This window comes from Chlorocebus sabaeus, chromosome 8 (assembly GCF_047675955.1).
Source record: "Chlorocebus sabaeus isolate Y175 chromosome 8, mChlSab1.0.hap1, whole genome shotgun sequence".
Classification (NCBI taxonomy): Eukaryota; Metazoa; Chordata; class Mammalia; order Primates; family Cercopithecidae; genus Chlorocebus; species Chlorocebus sabaeus.
The window spans coordinates 108,262,163-108,281,969 of record NC_132911.1 but is presented as its reverse complement, the minus strand read 5'-3'; the positions used below and the strand labels follow the sequence as shown (position 1 = coordinate 108,281,969).

The window sequence follows — 19,807 nt, the reverse complement described above, 5'->3', positions numbered from 1 at the left end:
TTGCAATGTGTAGTTTCTATTACATTTCCTCTTAAAATGAAATCTGTGCCTGTATATATGATAAAGCAAAGACCCTTGACTGTCAGAATTTTTGCAATCAAGGATTTAAATGCATGGAAGATTTGAAGTCATAGTTTTCATTACATTTTAACACTACAAACTACAAAAGTTTATTTTTCATTCTACTGATGTGGTTGTGCAAGTCTGAAGCATTTTACTGTTTAGGATAATTTAGTGCATTATAATTCAAAAGTATTGAGCTTGGCAAATTATTTTTTACCTGACCTGAACATCTACAGGATTTAAGAATGAACACTAAAATTAATATGCTAGTAATATAACATGCTAGATTAACCAGTTATAAGGTTATAAGTAAAAGTAATTGAAATGAAGTTAACGTTTCTACCTGAGGAAAAACATCTTCAAGCCTGATTTTACAGTGTTTTAACAATTTATAGCATTTTGTTTATATAGTAATTCATTATATGTTTCTGAATTCTTTAAATTTCTCAGCAATTAAAAACATTTTCTTGTTGTGCTTAAAAATGTGCCAGCGTTCATTTTAGGCATAAGGATTTATACATTTAAATTGCAAATTCATTCAGAAACATTTATAAAAATTGTTTCCAGTATTAGAATTAAAACTGGTAAACATTGTTTACCTAGTAATATAATTATTTTCAAAATAGAATACCATTTCCTTTTTGGTAAATGGGATTTCTGATTATAGTCTATCACCATATTGGAGTCTTTTAGGAAATCTTTGGTGAGAATTTGTAGTTTCAAGACATTTCTCCATATGTAATTGCCTAAGTAAATCATTCAGAAGTTCCATTGGTTGGAATTTTGTGTGCAAAGTAGGAAAAACCTAAGTTGTGGCTTCTTTATATCAGCCCTGCTATGGGGAAAGTTTTTTTTTTTAGGTAAGAATCAGATCATGGTTAATTTTACACACCTACTTCATTCTCTACCACCCACCACCCCTAAACCCCATAAAGTTAGAGGGAACACAGTTCACACAATATTGTCCTCACTCCTGACACCAGTTGCAAATTCAAGGAGTTCCCCAAATCCCCTTCATGTTTGGTGATTTTCTAGGAAGACTCAGAAAACTCACTGAAAGCAACTTACATGCGGTTACAGTTTATTACAGGGAGAGGATACAAACATACAGATTAACCAAGGGAAAAGATGCACAGGACAAAAGTTCAGAAGGGTACCAAACATGGACCTTCCAGTTGTCCTTTCCCCATAGAGACAGGAGGGCATTACTCTCAACACAGATGTGTGACAGTATGCATGGAATGTTACCAACCAGGAAAGCTCACCCAGGCCTCAGTGTATGGAGTTTGTACTAGTGCACTAGCACAAAGGCAGGATTAATTGCACATGTAGCCAATCCCAGTTTCTAGCCTTATCCAGAGATTGATTGACCCAAAGCACTCACCCTACATCACACTGATGGTATGGTTCAGAGCTTCCACTCTAAATCAGTTTTACTATCTGGCTGGTCCAAGGTCCGACCCCAGGCAAAGACACTGCTTTCAGATAAGACAGTAAAAGGGCTTGGAGACCCAGAAGCCAAGGACAAAGGCTTTGGGTGAGGTTAAATTCTTTATTACCGGCCGGGCGCGGTGGCTCAAGCCTGTAATCCCAGCACTTTGGGAGGCCAAGATGGGCGGATCACGAGGTCAGGAGATCGAGACCATCCTGGCTAACCTGGTGAAACCCCATCTCTACTAAAAAAATACAAAAAACTAGCCGGGCAAGGTGGCGGGTGCCTGTAGTCCCAGCTACTCCGGAGGCTGAGGCAGGAGAATGGCGTAAACCCGGGAGGCGGAGCTTGCAGTGAGCTGAGATCCGGCCACTGCAGTCCAGCCTGGGCGACAGAGCGAGACTCCATCTCAAAAAAAAAAAAAAAAATTCTTTATTACCTCACACTACCCCAGTTTCTCAGGTTATATTTACCCTTGTGGGAGAATTCTACTTCAACATTTTAAAATAAAGTATGTTTTTGGGTGGTAAGTTAGATTTTATTCATTTAATGAAATTAAACTCTCAAGTTTGAAGCTTTTAGTAACAAATTATCAAATTTTTATAGCAGTTTTTGGAAAAAATAAGTAATGATGTAATTCACCATCTCACTCAAAGTAGAAATGCTTTTTGAGGAATGCTTTCTCCTTCATAAACTGAAGAGGTATATGAAATTATTCCTAGAACATTCATGAGATCCCCTCATAAAATATGTTAGATTGCCAGTCCTAATTAAACTGACTTTTAACTAAGTAGAGAGTTTCACCTCACTATGACAAACCAAATGTTAAAGTCAACATTAAAGTATGTCGAAGGCATTGTTGATCTTGATGGCTAATAGCAGCACAACAGAGAAGGATAACAGAAGAGCTTTTGTTCATTGCTGGATATAATAGCGTAGTGCTGAACATGAAGCCTTAAAACTTGCATGCTCACTGTTCAGGACCAGATCTGTGGAGAAGTTCATTAGAAATGTGAACCACTTTTTCTTTCTTTTTTTTTTTTAATTTGTAGTTAGGTACTTCCTAATTGGTGAAAAATCTTACTCATCTGTATAGCAAATCCATGTGTGCTGATATCCAAATTTCTTATTGACAATCTGTGCCTTACTAAAGTTAGACTATGAAATGTTCCTATGATAGTAGCTTCTTAACTTATCATAAATTATGTTCATGGCACTATGGAAAGGCCTATATGGAAAGCATAAATAAATGCAATACCAGCCACAAAGAGATACAGAACATAAGAGGACATCTTCCTTATTTTCTACCTTCTTTTTTCTGTGAGGGGAAAGGAAGAGGTGTGAGTTTTGGCAGGAGATAGTATCATCATCTGAAGGAGAGTATATCAACTTGAGATTGTTTCCTGGAAATAAAATTTTTAAATACTAAAATGCCAGGTTGGTGAAAGCTATTTCAAGTTTGAGTACTTCTTTTTATAACCACTAGATGGAGCTTAAAGACTATCTTATATAATGCTATATGCTTTTAAAAATAAACTCTAAACTCGTTCATCTAGAAAAAAGAACAGATTTTTTATTGAGTTGGGCAACCTTTCATATACACTAATTACAGCTAACTAGCTTTCAGAGAATAATGATATGATAATTTATGCTTAATACTATAGAAAATAACACTTTAAAGATTGAGAAGGAATCTAAATGTCTAGATACCATTGAGTAGTGATATAAACAAGTTAACTTCTTTTGTTTCTTGTTGTCTTCTATGCTGTATTACAAATATAATTCCTTTATTTGTGACAATATAATTAAATCCTCAGTATCCATTCACCAAATCCTTGAGAAGCAACTTTGTGAAATGCAGTTTTCACATGTTTTGGAAAAGTTCAGCCTTGTAAATTAAATCTAATGTGTTCTTATTTAAAAAAAAAAAAAAGATAAAAGGCCTGGTTTTCACAAACTCATTTTGGTCACTTCGTCAATTATGGTGGAGTTTCTCCTATGTCCCTAGTTATAGAAGTATCAATTTTATTTTCTAGCTTTGGTACACTTCACATTGGATTATGATGTGAGATTTTGAAACAACTGTTACAGTTGACACTAAATATCACTTTTAAGTTGCATATATAAAATGGAATAGCAAGAAAATTTTAAACACAGCAATGATTCAAGTTATATTAGTAGATTAGATTCTGTAGTAGGATGAACCCACATAGGTAAGAGAATTTAATTTTTCCTCCTTAGACCCAAGCAACAATGAGTAACAGAATTTTTAACCACACCACATTCTTAAGAGAAGGGTATTTTTTATCTTAGGACCTTGTTTTTAACTATCTTAAGACCTTTTCTTATTTTTGTAGGCTTCTGTTTTGGAAAATCTGAGGCTAGCGGTACGATCTCAGCTTGGATTTACTTCAGTCAGGCTTCCTATGGCAGGCAGATCAAGCAACATTTGGAACCGTATTTTTAATTTTGCAAGATCACGTCATTCTGGGTCATTGGCTTTGGTCTCAGCAGATGGAGATGAGGTTGTCCCTAGTCAGAGTACCAGTAGAGAACCTGAGAGAAATCATACTCATAGAAGTTTGTTTTCCGTGGAGTCTGATGATACAGACACAGAAAATGAGAGAAGAGATACGGCAGGAGCATCTGGTGGGGTTGCAGCTCCTTTGCCTCAAAAAGTCCCTCCCACAACGGCAGTAGAGGCGACAGTAGGAGCGTGTGCAAGTTCCTCAACTCAGAGTACCCGAGGTGGTCATGCAGATAATGGAAGGGATGTGACAAGTGTGGAACCCCCAAGTGTGAGTCCAGCACGTCACCAGCTTACAAGTGCACTCAGTCGTATGACTCAGGGGCTACGTTGGGTACGTTTTACATTAGGACGATCAAGTTCCGTAAGTCAGAACCAGAGTCCTTTGAGACAACTTGATAATGGGGTAAGTGGAAGAGAAGATGATGATGATGTTGAAATGCTAATTCCAGTTTCTGATGGATCTTCAGACTTTGATGTGAATGACTGCTCCAGACCTCTTCTTGATCTTGCTTCAGATCAAGGACAAGGGCTTAGACAACCATATAGTGCAACAAACCCTGGAGTAAGGCCAAGTAATCGAGATGGCCCCTGTGAGCGCTGTGGTATTGTCCACACTGCTCAGATACCAGACACTTGCTTGGAAGTAACACTGAAAAACGAAACGAGTGATGATGAGGCTTTGTTACTTTGTTAGGTACGAATCACGTAAGGGAGATTGTATACAAGTTGGAGCAATATCCATTTATTATTTTGTAACTTTACAGTTAAACTAGTTTTAGTTTAAAAAGAAAAAATGCAGGGTGATTTCTTACTATTATATGTTAGCCTGCATGGTTAAATTCGACAACTTGTAACTCTATGAACTTAGAGTTTACTATTTTAGCAGCTAAAAATGCATTACATATTCATATTGTTCAATAATGTCCTTTCATTTGTTTCTGATTGTTTTCATCCTGATACTGTAGTTCACTGTAGAAATGTGACTGCTGAAACTCATTTGATTGTCATTTTTATCTATCCTATGTTAAATGGTTTGTTTGTACAAAATAATACCTTATTTTAATTGAAACGTTTATGCTTTTGTCAACACATCTTGTAACTTAATATACTAGATGTTAAGGTTGTTAATGTACAAAAAAAACACCCTTATACTCACCTGCATTTTCGTTTGTTTAACATTTGTCCATTATTGGATTTCATTATCATATGAACTTGTCAAAGGGAAACAAACTTTGTCTAAAAATTTTTCTCTTATGTTTAACATACAACGATGTGAAATTTAGGCAGAGTTAGATAAATTACTGGCAAAAACAAAACTCTTTTATAAAGATTTTCTAATGTTGACTTTAATACTCTAACATGGTACAAACCAAATGGTAAAATCCCAAGTCATTTCTTTTTTCATCTGTATTTAGCAACAGAATTAAGTGGATGAAGATATTCTACTATGCATTAAATCTTGAACTTTATAAAACATGTACAAAAATTGTACAAGATAAGTTCCAACTGGTAATGTCTTTCCCTAATACAGGGTTGCACTTGTATTGGACCCTAGGGATTTGCACTAAAATTATATCAAGGTCTCAGATGAGCTTAGTGCACAAGCACTATCACTTTAAATACTATTATTTGCTACCACAGCGACTATATATTTCCATAGCTTTTGGCTGGGGGCGGGGGGCATTTTTATTACAACTTGAAATTGCTTTGCTGGTTTCATATTTATTTGTTGTATTTAAGAAATACATTGTTGTAAGAGTGATTTTTTTTCAATATATTTTATTCCTGGGGGGGATCATGCTACACTCTCAAAGAAAATTGAGAAATCATTCAGATCATCCCCCCTTTTTAAGTAGTGTGAATTGTACAACCCGACATATTTTTTTTTATTGTCAGTTGCTGTTTATTTATTCTTTAGCTGTCTGTTTTAGTAGTTTAATGATTGAGTATGAAAAATGTATTTGTGTGTGATTATTGCTATTTATTAAATTTTAAGTACTTTACTGAATGTCATTTTAAAGCATGTTTGAAGTCTTGTGTATTTGTCTGTGTTATGCTGTCAGGAGGAACTGACTAAGATGTTTTAATATGTATCAAAAATTAAAATGATTTTTTTTATTGCCTTGAGGTACTTTTTAAATCAAAGTTGTTCTTTATTTGTTGAATTGTGGTGCATATACAAATTCAGGCCATAAAATATGCAGTATTTCTAGAATAAAAATGATTAGAAGGAGATCATTCCTTAACTGCTTTATAGTAAAGTAGCAGCTTTTACCAGTACTTGAGAGTAAAATTTTCTAAGGACTTGAATATTACTTTGCTTGAGACTGCCCTTCAATTGATGTATCTCACAAGATGAGAGAGTTTAATGGATTAACTGCGTTTTAGTTGACGTATCTCACAAGATGCAGTAACACAGTCAGTTCTCTTTTTAAATTGTTTTCACATACATTTTAGACCCCTATAGTATATTCTACTGGCAGAATTCAGGTTACCAAATAATCTTTTACACCCTAGTACTATACTATCAAGTATAGGGGTTTTGGTTTTGTTTTCTAGCATATGTTTTAATTTATTATTTTAATTAACTAATACATCTTCCTGGTTCAAATAGTAAAATGTAAATTCCTCTTCTATCCCAACACCCATCTTTCAATTCCCTTGAAAGAGACACATACCAGTACCAGATCCTTGTATATCTCTCTAGAAATAACCATATATGTACATAGGCATATCAATGCCATATTTTACTAATGCAAATTGTAACATACTATGCATACATTTTCTGTACTTTTTCTCAAAGGGAAAAAATACATCATTAGAGTTTGAATATTAAAAGTAAAATCAAGCATTGCTGTTACTTGTGTTTTTACATTTAAATCATTGATCTCTCCTGAATTTAGGGCTTCACTTTTTTTTTCCCCCAGATGACTACCTAGTTTTCACAAAACTGTATTAAATAATAGATCCTTTCCTTACTAATTTGAAATGGAACTTACATAGTACATTTCCATATTATTTGGGTATGTTTCTGGACTCTATTTTCTTCTGTTGATCTGCTTTTCTCTTTTTATACCAATCCTTTATTGTTTTAATAACTGATTTTTAAATGTTTCAAATATTCTTATTTGTATTTCCATTTGAATGACAGAATCAATTCGTTGAGTTCCACAGAACATCCATGGGTACTTTTTTTTTTAGACAGTTTTAATTTTATAGATTAATTTAGGGGAATTTGACATCATTATCATGTTAAAGCTTTTTATCTAAACCATGGTGCACTATCTAAAAATCATGCCCATTTGTCTTTTTTTATTGTTTCCTTCAGATGAATTTTACACTTTACAGAGATCTCATACATTAAGAGTTTATTTTTAAAATTGTTTACATTTTATTGCCTTTATTAATGAAATCCTATTAATAATTTTGCCTAATTTTAGTACATATAAAGGCTATTTATGTTAATTTTCTGCCTGGCTAGCTGATTCCATTTTTTTGTTGTTTGTAATAGTATTTCACTTAATTATTTTGTGTTTTCCAACTACACAGTCCTGTCATCAGCAAACACTGATAATGTAACCATCGTTACATTTTGCATTCCTCTTTGTATGTTAATTGCATTGTCTAGTACTTCTAAAATAATGTTCAATAACTGGCTATAATGAATTGGGTTGAGATAGATTTAATCATATTAAGGAGTATCAACTAATCCCTATTTTAAAAACTGCATGTTTAATTTTATCACATGCCTTTTCAACATCTGCGGAGATGATGATGATTTTTTTCCTTTGATCCTTTAAGATGAATTTTACTAATATATTTTGTAATTTTGCACTATCATTACATTCTTTAAATAAATTCTTTTTGGCCATGTGTATTTTTTTAATCTATTGCTAGACTGCACTTCATATTTTATTTAGGATATTTGCACTTTTATTAATCAGTGGTCTATAGTTTGTGTGTGTGCATACACGTGGTCACTTTGAGTAGTAGTATTTTATGCTTGTGGATTTGGAAACTTCCCTTCTTTTACATGCCCTAGAACAGTTTAAATAGGATTGGAATTTTCTATTTCTTAAAATTTTCAGTGAAATTATCTGGGTTTAGTGGATGTTTGGCAAGCAGCTTTTTGACAACTTTGTTGGTATCATCTAAGTAATTAATCCATGTAGTTTTTTTAATCCTATCTGGATCAGGAACCATCCATTTAATCCAAGTTTTCAAATTTATTTGCCTAGTTGAGGAAACTCTTCCTCTTGTTTGCGTGTGGATGTTGCCCCTTAGTTTGTATTATGCTTTCTCCCTTATTTTCTTTTTTTTTTTTTTTGAGACAGAGTCTCGCTGTCGCCCAGGTTGGAGTATAGTGGCACGATCTTTGCTCACTGCAAGCTCCGCCTCCCGGGTTCACTCCATTCTCCTGCCTCAGTCTCCCGTGTAGCTGGGACTACAGGCGCCCACCATCACGTCTGGCTAATTTTTTTGTATTTTTAGTAGAGACGGGGTTTCACCGTGTTAGCTAGGATGGTCTGGATCTCCTGACCTTGTGGTCCACCTGCCTCTGCCTCCCAAAGTTCCTCCCTTATTTTCTTGATGAAGGTAGCTAACAGTTTACCTATTTTTTTAATTATGTATTTTTGTATTTTCCCCAAACTGCTTGGATGTCTCTATTCTGTAATTTTTTTCTAATTAGTTTATTTCCACTTTCATAAGTTTTCTACATTTTGCTTTCCTTGGTTTTTTGTTTTTTTTTTTTTTTTTTCTAACTCGTTGAGTTAGCATGTAACTTATTTTTACTTCTTAATTCTTAAGAGATTAAGACACGGACTTAAGTGTGAGCACTGCTTAAGGTGAATCATTTGGCTGCATTAATGTCATTACTGTTATTTTCTAAATGTTCTTAAGTTTCAGTTTTGATACCTTCTTTAATCCAAAAGTTATATAAAGGAGGATTTCTTTGCTTTTTTTCCTAGATAATGAGAATTTTTTGGTGTGTGTGGTAGTTTTGTTTTCTGATTCATTTTATGGCATCAAAAACAGAATGTTAAGAGTGTATGTGTTGGGGGGGCAGTTATTGTCTTTCAATTTTTAAATGTCCCAAGAGCACTTTTAAAAAGTGTGTTATTTCTTCACAGGATACAGATTTTAGTAGGAATTACTCAGATTTTAGGTCTTCTCAACAGGATACAGTCCTTTGTCTTGTCAGTCAGAGCACCAATATTAGTAGGGAAGAGAATGGAAACAAAAGGAACTGTATCAGAAGGGATCTATGGGCCAGACGCCCAGTTCTTGGCTCATGTCATACACTAGCACTAAGAACATATAAGCACAGGATGAAGGGGTCTTTGGATAAGCTGTTGAGGTTTTAGTTCTTACTACTGCTTACCACCGTCATCCACTGTTAATCTGGAAATAAGTGGGTAAGACAGACTAAATGGGATAAAGGAAGAACAAGTTCATTCAATTTTCTAAGTGTTAATTGAGCATCTACAACAGACCCAGCAACGTTCACAGCAGTTTACAGCCCTCCTTTCACCTGCTCCACCATTTCCCTCACACCTTTTCCCCGAATTCCAAGGGAGGAGAAGACAGCAACTTGATAGGACCTGCTTTACTCAGGAAGGTCCCTGTTTAAAAATTGGTAGAAGCAGGCAGTAGAGAGAAAGGCCTTTTCTCTGACTACCTGAACTCTTGTTAAGGAATAGCATACAAATTGCAAATTGTATATAGTTATTGGCATGAGCTGATAGCTGGCTGTGATTGCATTTTTTTCCTAAGGTAATCAACATTGAAGGTAGTCAAAGGAGGCTAAGTAAAATTCACAGAATTTTAGAGCTGGAAGGAATCTTAAAATGTGGAAGTAACAGACATCGCTGTTTAGTCAGGAATTTTCTAGACTTCAAAGAAATCTATTATATACCCATATTATACACACAGGTAAACATAGGCCATGTATACATACATGGTTTACCATCATGTGATGTCACAAGGTTTATTCCTATTAGAAGTCAGGCCATTCTGACATTTCTGCACATGGCTACTCCTAAATGTGTCTATCCCATGTTCACACCATCAAATGCTATTCTGCGAGCCTTTTACCACTAGCTGCTTCTGCATTATAGGAATTTTCAAAGCAATAATATTTGCCCATTATTAAGTGCCTATCACCTGCCAATTTCTTTATATGTGTCCTTGGAATCGTCACAGTCCTGTGAAGTAACAAACTTATCTTCTATTTATCCAAGGGCATATAGCCAATAAGGGCAGAACTAAGATTTAACCTTAGTCATGCCTGACTCAACAGCTGTGAATAGGATGGATCATAAAGTGAAGTAAGATTTATCAGGAGAAATTATCAAGTTGGAGTTGACAGACCTGATTATGCCAACTCACTGAGCCTCAGCTTTGTCATCCTGAGGTAAGGATAATAGCTTCTTCATAAGATCATTGTGAGGAATAAAGATAACATTTGTAAAGGCCTCAGCACTTGTTCTGTCCATCTATTGCTGCATAAAAAACTACCCCCAAACTTTGTGCTGAAAGCAATCACCATCATTCCGTTTTCTCACAGATCACTGTGGGCAGAGCTCAGTAGTATTGGCTCATTCTGCTCCTCTTGGCCTCTGCTGGAGTTGGAGAATATATTCCCCAAAGAGCTCACCTGAGTGGCTGGCAGGTTTGTGCTGCGTGTTGGCTGGGTGCTCAGCCAGGAGCCTGGGATCCTCTTCATAAGAGTCTCCTCAAGGCTGCTTATGTTTCCTTAGTGCATGGAAGCTGGACCCAAGAATGAATGTTTCAGTACACCTCTGCAGAAGCTGCAAGGCTCTTATGACCGAGTCTCAGACATCCTAGAATTATTAGGTTGGTGCAAAAGTAATTGCGAGTTTTACCATTACTTTCAGTGGCAAAACCGGCAATTACTTTTGCACCAACGTAATACTTCTGCCATATTCTATTTATCAAATCACTGGCCAACCTAGATTCAGTAGGAAAAGAAATAGACTCACCTCTAAATAAAAGGAATAGCAGGTAAGTCATGCCATCTTTACCCCAGCACAGTACCTAATACATAGCAAGAAACATTAAGTTGCCATTATTAATATTTTAAGTAGAAAAAGTTTTACAGCCTTAGAAATTTATTTGCTAAAAGGATATAACATTAACTCACCTCCACTGTCATGTCAGGCACGTATGTGTATCTCATATCTGTTTATTACAAATACAAGGATAAAACAACTTGCCTTAGCATGTTCAGTCAGAAATCACAGCACTGATGCAATTTTAAATAAACATATTTAGGCAGTTGGTAAAATTTAAAGATTAGCAGTTATTTCTCTACATTTAAAATAATCTATATTAATATTTCAACATGTTATAACCTATAAAATTTTTATTTTTAAATTGCTTAGAGGCAACAGTATAGTGGGTAAAAGTCTGGAGTCAGATTGCCTGGATTCTAATTTCTGTCCAACTCCTTACTGGCATGTGCGCTTCAGGAAGTCACTTAATCACCCTGTACTTCCATTCTTCATCTGTAAAATGGGGATAATAGGGCTACTGGAGGATCAAACAAATTAATATACATAATGCTCTTGGAACAGCATTATAAAATATACATAGCAGCTCTTGGCTCATAGTAGGTGCTGTGTAACTGTTTGCTATTATTGTCATTGTTTAAATGTTAAAACATCTTACGGTGGCTCATGCCGGTCATCCCAGCACTTTGACAGGCCAGGTGGGCAGATCACCTGAGGTCAGGAGTTTAAGACAAGCCTGGCCAACATGGTGAAACCCTGTCTCTATTAAGAATACAAAAATCAGCCAGGTGTGGTGGTACATGCCTGTAATCCCAGCTACTTGGGAGGCTGAGGTGGGAGAATTGCTTGAACCCAGGAGGTGGAGGTTGCAGTGATCCGAGATCACACCACTGCACTCCAGCCTGGGTGACACAGCGAGACTCTGTCTCAAAATCTCTGAAGCATACATTTAAATAAGCTATTGTACATGAAAAGTTCTAAAATAATAGTGGTTTCTGAAGAGAAATGGAAACAAATCATTTTCCATTTCTTATGTGTGCTTATTCCTGGGATCATGAAAGTGAATTGCAACGCAGAACAAAGGTCAATAAGAGAGCAGGGGAGAAGAAAGGATAACAGCCCCCTTGTGATAAGTTAATAGAATTCCAAGACCAAGCAGACACAGATGAAAGGATCCTACAGAGTTCAGGCGGCCCAAGGAAGTTACCTTAGTGACAGGGAACTAAAGCGAGGTCTTTACAGAACTCCTAGATCCAAATGTTTCTCAGATCACGTAGTTACCTTGTTGTAGCAAACACTGCTAATTGCATACCCAGTATCCATGAAAAGAAAAGCCTCATTTTAAGGGTGATGGAAAAGGAAGAGAAAAAGCCTGATTTCACTGAACAATTGCATCAATCTTGGCCTGGCTGTCTCTGGACTTCTAGTTCCATGAAAAAATAAACCTGTATGTATTTAAGCAACTGGTAGGCTTCTCAATTACCCATGGAGTAACCTTCTTAACCAATCTACTGGTTCTTAAATTAGGAATAGTAACGGTGGAGTAGAGGATTAAATGAGATGATGTGAATGCAGCAGAACAGTGATGAGGAGGCACATGTCAATGGAGCTCAATCAATGAGTTCAATGAATGTAGGTGCTCTGTCAATGTAGCTCCAGTTGATGGGTTATCTCAATAAGCTCCTCATCCTTGTGTTCTCCTAACAGCAATTCTATTTATATGTTGGACTCTCCTGCAAGATTTCATTTGAACAAAGGGTTTTAAGGATTAATACAATTTGAAAACTAGTGTTAGAACATCACAGGACCAAGTCGCCTTCTGCCTACCTAGGACACACCTGGTTTACTGAGAATGAAATGAGAATTTGCTTAGAGTGTTTCCCAGTAAGGATACTGAGGTGTCTATTAGGGCAGGTTTTTCCATATGTTGGAAGGAAGCTCAAACCCCAAAAAGCTTAATATCCCCCAAAAAGTGACTTGGAAGCTTTACTAAGGAGAAGTAATGGAGTACAGTGAGATGGAAGAGTATGGGCTTTGGAATCAGGCACATCACAATTTGAATTCTGTGTCCACTACTAAAGAGTTTTGTAACTGAATAAATCACTTGATTGTCTTGTCTCATATGGGATCACACCTACCCTTAAGGGTTACTAGTGAAAAGATCAAATTTTTAAAAAAGCAAGAAACAAATTATACAGAAGCCTTTCTTGGAGCTTTACATATAGAGATTGAAAACAAATTTTAATTGTCATATCATAGATTCACTTTCCAAAATAAAAGTCTTTTAAAAGAGCTCCCCTATACCATGTATTAAGTATTTTGTGTATTACTAAAGCTTTCTGAAAGAGCAGGTTTCTTATAATAGCCACTGTTCTGTTTTCTTGGTTACAGGGCAACTTGTGGCTATATCTCAATGAAAACTAAATTCACTAAACGAAGGTAGAGTGATGTCTTGGCACACTCCGTTTTATTATTTACTGAAGCCAGAATGTAGAACTTCCATGGAGCCCCAGAACAGAAAAGACATGACGACTTCCTGTGGACTTAGTAACATATGTTGAGCTCGTAATAATAACAAATTATGATAAAAAGAAACATATTAACAATATTCAATGGAATATTCTCAATTGCATTACAATGGGAGCAGCTTTTTAAGATATTTCTATATTACTACTGAGCTCTGATTTCAAGTGATCCTGGAAATTCCTTGTAGATTTAGTTTTCCAAAGTCTGAGTTACCTTAAATATAAATTTTGTACAACAGTCCCCACCTTGTCCGAGGTTTCACTTTCTGTGGTTTCAGTTACCCACAGTCAAGCTTGGTCTGAAAATATTAAATGGAAAATTCCAGAAGTCGATAATTCATAAGGTTGAAATTGTGTGCTGTTCTGAGTAGCGTGATGACATCTCATGCCATCCAGCTTCATTCCATGCGGGATGTGAATCCTCCCTTTGTCCAGCTTCTCCATACTGTGGACATTGCATGCCCCTGGTCACTTAATAGTAGTCTTGGTTATCAGATCAATTGTTGTGGTATCACAGTGCTTGAGTTCAATTCACTTTTATTTTACTATTCCTATTGACCCCAAAGCACGAGAGTAATGATGTTGGCAATTTGGATATGCCAAAGAGAAGCCGGAAAATGTGTTCTTTAAGTTAAACGTTGGAAGTTCTCCACTTAATAAGGAAAGAAAAAAAAATTGTAGGCTGAGGTTGCTAAGGTCTATGATAAGAACAAATCTATGTGTGAAATTGTGAAGAAGGAAAAAAGTTTATGCATAGTATGTATAGGGTTTGGTACTAGCCTCAGTTTAGGCATCCACTGGGGGTCTTGACAGGTATCCCCCCTTATCCATGGGGGGATTTTCATTTTGTGAGTTTTAGCTGCATCCTGTTCCTATTTCCTTTGGCGGTACTTTGCACATTGACATTTTTTACTGAGATTTTACCATACAACCTAATTTCCATTTCTCTATCTCATGTTGCCAGTAGAGTCATTAGTCAAAGGCTGGGCTTGGTGGCTCACACCTGTAATCCCAACACATTGAGAGGCTGAGGCCGAGGAGGGAGGATTGCTTGAGGCCAGGAGTTTGAGACCAACATGAGCAACACAGTGAGATATGTATAAAATAAAATAAAATAAAATAAAATAAATTAGCTAAGCAGGCATAATAGCAAGTACCTTTAATCCCAGCTACTTGGGAGGCTGAGGTGGGAGGATCGATTGAGCCCAGGAAGTTGAGGCGGCAGTAAGCTACAATAGCATCCTTGCACTCCAGCCTGGGTGACAGAGCAAAGCCTTGTCTCTAAAAAAATTGTTTTAATTAAAAAGAGTTGTTAGTCAAGTGTGCAAAGCAACTGTTTGTAACCAATTCCTTGCTTTTGAATAAACATAATCATTTATTGGTACTTCCTGAATACCAACCCTCATACTAGATGCCTTATGTGTTTTGTTTCTAATCCCCAGAACAAATATGAGATGGGTGTTCTTATCCACACAAATAGCAGCAGAAGAAGCATCAATAAGTACCTTCATCATTGGGATTGGAAGCAGTATAGCTCTTGGAAATTGACCTAATTCTTTATTGTATTTCACTTATAGAATAATTGAGGGATTTAATTTTCTATTTTAAATGTTATAGTCTCATTGTAAGGATTTATGTTTTATTTTGGAATCATATTTGCTTTACAAAAAATATAAAAATATTAGAAAACAACCACTTTGCAATTACTAGGATGGCCGTAATAAAAAAGACAGAGAATAACAAGTGTTGGTGAGGATGTGGAGAAACTGGAACCCTCATCCATTGCTGGCAGGAATGTAAAACCGTGCAGCTACTCTGTAAAACAGTCTGGCAGTGTCTCAAAAGCTAAATGTAGACTTACCATATGACCCAGAAATTCCACTCCCAGGTATATACCCAAGAGAAATAAAAACGTATCCACACAAAAACTTGTGCACAAACGTTCATGACAGCCTTATTCATGAGCGCTGAAAAGTGGAAACAAGGCAAATGGCCATCACCTGATAAATGAACAAACAAAACGTGATACATTCATGCAATGGAATATTATTTGGCAACAAAAAGGACTCCTGTGCTGAAGTGCTGATACATGATGAACTTCAGAAACACTCTACATGAAAAAAACCAGTTACAAAAAAACACAAATTGTATAATCCCATTTATATGAAATGTTCAGAAAAAGCAAATGTAGGGAGACAAAAAGTAGATCAGTAGTTGCTCAGGGCTAGAGGAAGGCGAAAGGAATTTGGAAGGAGATGGATGTCAGAGGAAAACTGCTACACAGTTAAAACAGGCAAGGAAGACTTTTCTAAGACTATTACCATCAGGGGAGAGATCAAACTCAAGTCTGCTGAAACAAAAGGTGAGCAGGTTTGGAAGTGCTAAGGTGAGTTAGTGGAAAAGTCCTGGAGGATGTAGAAGGGGAGGTTGGTCAGTGTAATTAGGCCAATTATGCTTGCTAATTTGTACTTAGGGAAGTTAGGCTCCTACCCTTCCACAGAGACTGGGAGACAGGGGCAAAAGCTAACTTGATAACATTTGAAGGAATGACTCCAGGTCCTTGAGAAAGAGATTCTTGGGTTATTAAACTGGCATGAAGCTGGAAGAGGATCTATCTTCATTTCAAAGGGGCAAAGAATTTTCAATTACAAGTTTTCTAAAGTAAATGCTCTAAGAAAAGGGAGGTCAGGGACCTGTAATCAGGAAGGAACTTGTCTATAGGCTAGTCAACCTGAGGGGAATAATAATGCTGTCTTGGCCAACAGATACAAGGTTTATTTTTGATATGATGAAAATGTTCTAAAATTAGATCAAATGAATGTTGTAAAACTCTGTAAATGTACTAAAAACCATTAAATTGTACACCCTAAATGGGTCAGCTTTATGGTATGTAAATTATAGCTCAATAAAGCTGTGTTTAAAAGATCAGAGAACAAAAATACAAATAATATCCCTTTTTTTCTGTTTGCTTTTAGAATTAGATCTAGCTATTCCACTATAAATAACCTTGCTTATTCTGCAGGAAACAAGTAGTTGCTTTATGAAACTAAAGTTACAAAAAATACCGGCCAGGCATGGTGGCTCAGGCCTATAATCTCAGCACTTTGGGAGGCCAAGCTGAGTGGATCACCTGAGGTCAGGAGTTCGAGACCAGCCTGGCCAACATGGCAAAACCCTGTCTCTACTAAAAATACAAAAATTAGCTGGGTGTGGTGGCATGCGCCTGTAGTCCCAGCTACCTGGGAGGCTGAGGCAAAAGAATTGCTTAAACCCGGGAGGCGGAGGTTGCAGTGAGCCAAGATCAGGCCACTGTAGGCCAGCTTGTGGACAGAGCGAGACTCTGTCTCAAAAATAAATAAATAAATAGAGTTGCAGAAAATACCATTCATCTGCCATTCCTAGGGCTGGCCTGGCATGGTGGCTCATGCCTGTAATCCCAGCACTTTGAGAGGCCAAGGCAGGAGGATTACAAGGTCAGGAGATCAAGACCATCCTGGCTAACATGGTGAAATACCGTCTCTACTAAAAAAAAAAAAAAAATTAGCCAGACGTGGTGGCGGATGCCTTTAGTCCCAGCTACTCAGGAGGCTGAGGCAGGAGAATTGCGTGAACCCGGGAGGCGGAGCTTGCAGTGAGCCGAGATCGCGCCACTGCACTCCAGCCTGGACAATAGAGCAAGACTCCGCCTCAAAAAAAAAAAAAAAAAAAAATAGGGCTGAGCTCGCTGGCTCACGCCTGTAATCCCAGCACTTTGGGAGGCCAAGGCAGGTAGATCACCTGAGCTCGGGAGTTCCAGACCAGCCTGACCAACATAGAGAAACCCCGTCTCTACTAAAAATACAAAATAGCCAGGCATAGTGGCGCATGCCTGTAATCCCAGCTACTCAGGAGGCTGAGGCAGGAGAATCACTTGAACCCACAAGGCAGAGTTTGCAGCGAGCAGAGATTGTGCCATTGCACTCCAGCCTGGGCAACAAGAGCTAAACTGCATCTCAAAAAAAAAAAAAAAAAAAACCATAACGTAGTGAGTGTAGTGGTTGTAGGTACCATTGATATTAATATCTGATCAAAGTAATTTACTTTGGCACTTAACCTCTCTGAGTCATAGCTTGTACATCTGTAAGATTGAGGTAATATTTCCTACCTCATGGAGTTTCTGTAGTGATAAAATCATTTATGCAAAAAGCTTTATAGTCCAGTGCCAAGCATGTTCAAATTCAATAACTGACTATTCCATGAACATTGATGTCACAGAGCGCCATATTGGAATGTTGATAAGGCAAAAATGAAAAGTTAGTGAATTACTCTTTTTGCACTGCTGTTTTACCATACAAAAATATATGATATAGTTTTGTTTCCCAGAAGTTCACTGATTAGTGCCCTAAAGTACATGGTTATGTAACAGGTGGGCAGTCAGGTGTTATTCTTGACCCGCAACAACATATTTACCGTGTTTCCCATGTATGGTTCTAAATGAATATCTCTTACAGCAAAAATAATTTCCTCTCAAGAAGTATTTGTATAATGTCAATCACGTTTTTCATGAAAAAGGAAGGTAACTCCATTACCTTCCATTTATATTCAAGAAACACAAGTGTAGTGAAATGAAATCGCATAGACAGTGATGCAGAGGTAGAAACGTTCTAACTTCAAGGAGAGTGGGAAGAAGTGCAGGTAAAAAGGGGCACACCATGACTGCCTCTCTCTGTATCTCAAAGTCTTGCTTACACCAATTCCTCCAACATCTGGGTCATCAGAGCCTCACCAGCGTCTTGTCTACATAACTTAAACGCAGTGTTGTGAGGGTTCTGAAACAGTGCCTGCTCTCCCTGCTCCAGCCCCAGCTGTGATTCTGGCCTAGGGCCTCCCAGGGCTCCTGAAAAAGTTGCAGTGAATCCCAGTGAGGTGCACCTTGCACTTTAGACCTTGACGTCATTGAGAATTTTTGTTTTATATGTAGGAGACAGAAACAGTGCTGCCAACTCGCAGACAACATTTAAAACCAAAGTAGGTGATCTCTTCCTCTGCAGATATCCCGCAGCTTGCTTTATATCCAAGTCTAAGGTTAAATTTTCTTTTTAAACAAAATAAAATACAAATAATAGATGTGTAGTTGCCAGGGACCAGGATTTGTGGGGGAGAGGACTGACTAAGCCGGGCACAAGGAAACTATTTTGGGGTCATGGAAATGTTCTCTACCTTAATTATGGTGGTGGTTACATAACTTTTTTTTTTTTTTGTCAAGATTCATAGAACTCTATGCTTCTTAAAGATGACTTTTACTCCATGTATTTTAGTCTATTTTTATTAAAAAGTAGAATATATAATATTCAAACTCTGTTTGATCTATGTAGCAAAATTCCAAGTATTTCGTTAATGTTAAATAATCTTGCTTCTTAATTCTCAAGATCAGAAGAAGCATTTCATAAGCTCGTGTATCTCATATTTAAAAGTTATAACTACTAATGAAAAGGAAGTTGCTGAAATATGGGAGTAACATAGTTGGTTTTCCTAATAATATACACCAAGCACTGTGCTGTGGGCTTTAAACGAATATCTCTTTTAAAGTTTACAACCACCTGTGGATGGGAAGCACCATTAGGGGGAAAACAAGAGCTTAAGAGTAGTTAAGAAACTTATCAAAGAATCACAGATAACAGATAATAAAGTCAGAGTTCACTTCCAGATCAGTCTGGCTCCCACGTACAAGCCTATTTATTAATTTTATTTTGCTTTATTATATTTTTTCTAATCAAGGGAACACTTTCATTATTCCCCTAAAGTTTATTATACGACTGGAATATATTTTGCTAAAACACTCAGAACAACTTGGAAATTAGGACACAATATGAGTGAGTTAAAGGAGTAGGAGGGTTTCTGTGGGTACAAGTGAGTGCTGTTGGCAGGATGGGTGGACAAACTTTTGAGCAGAGCCTGGTGTTTCTTTGTCATTTCTTAAGAAGGCAGAATCCTTTTGTTCAAGGGGAACAATGTTAGGCACCATGATAGGCTAAATTATAGCCCCCAAATATATCCAGATCCTAATCCCTGGAACCTGTGAATGTTGCCTTATATGGCAAAAGGGACTCCCAAGATGTGATTAAGATAAGGATTTTTTAAATGGAGAGATTATCCTGGATTATCCAGGTGGGCCCTAAATGCAATTACATGCATCCTTAGAGGAAGGAGATTGAGGGAGATTTGACACAGAAGAGGAGAAGAC

The 19,807-nt window shown here is 36.9% G+C and overlaps 1 protein-coding gene across 2 annotated transcripts in view; it reads left to right on the top strand.

The window, feature by feature from the left end:
- LRP12 (LDL receptor related protein 12) overlaps positions 1 to 6,152 on the top strand; it is a 97,071-nt gene extending 90,919 nt beyond the window's left edge. For both annotated transcript variants that reach the window (XM_008001330.3, XM_008001329.3), the window contains one exon: positions 3,853 to 6,152. In XM_008001330.3, coding sequence (XP_007999521.3) covers positions 3,853 to 4,719 — 867 coding nt within the window. In that variant the 3' untranslated portion in view covers positions 4,720 to 6,152. The remainder of the gene's footprint in view (positions 1 to 3,852) is intronic.
- Positions 6,153 to 19,807: the final 13,655 nt, after the last annotated feature.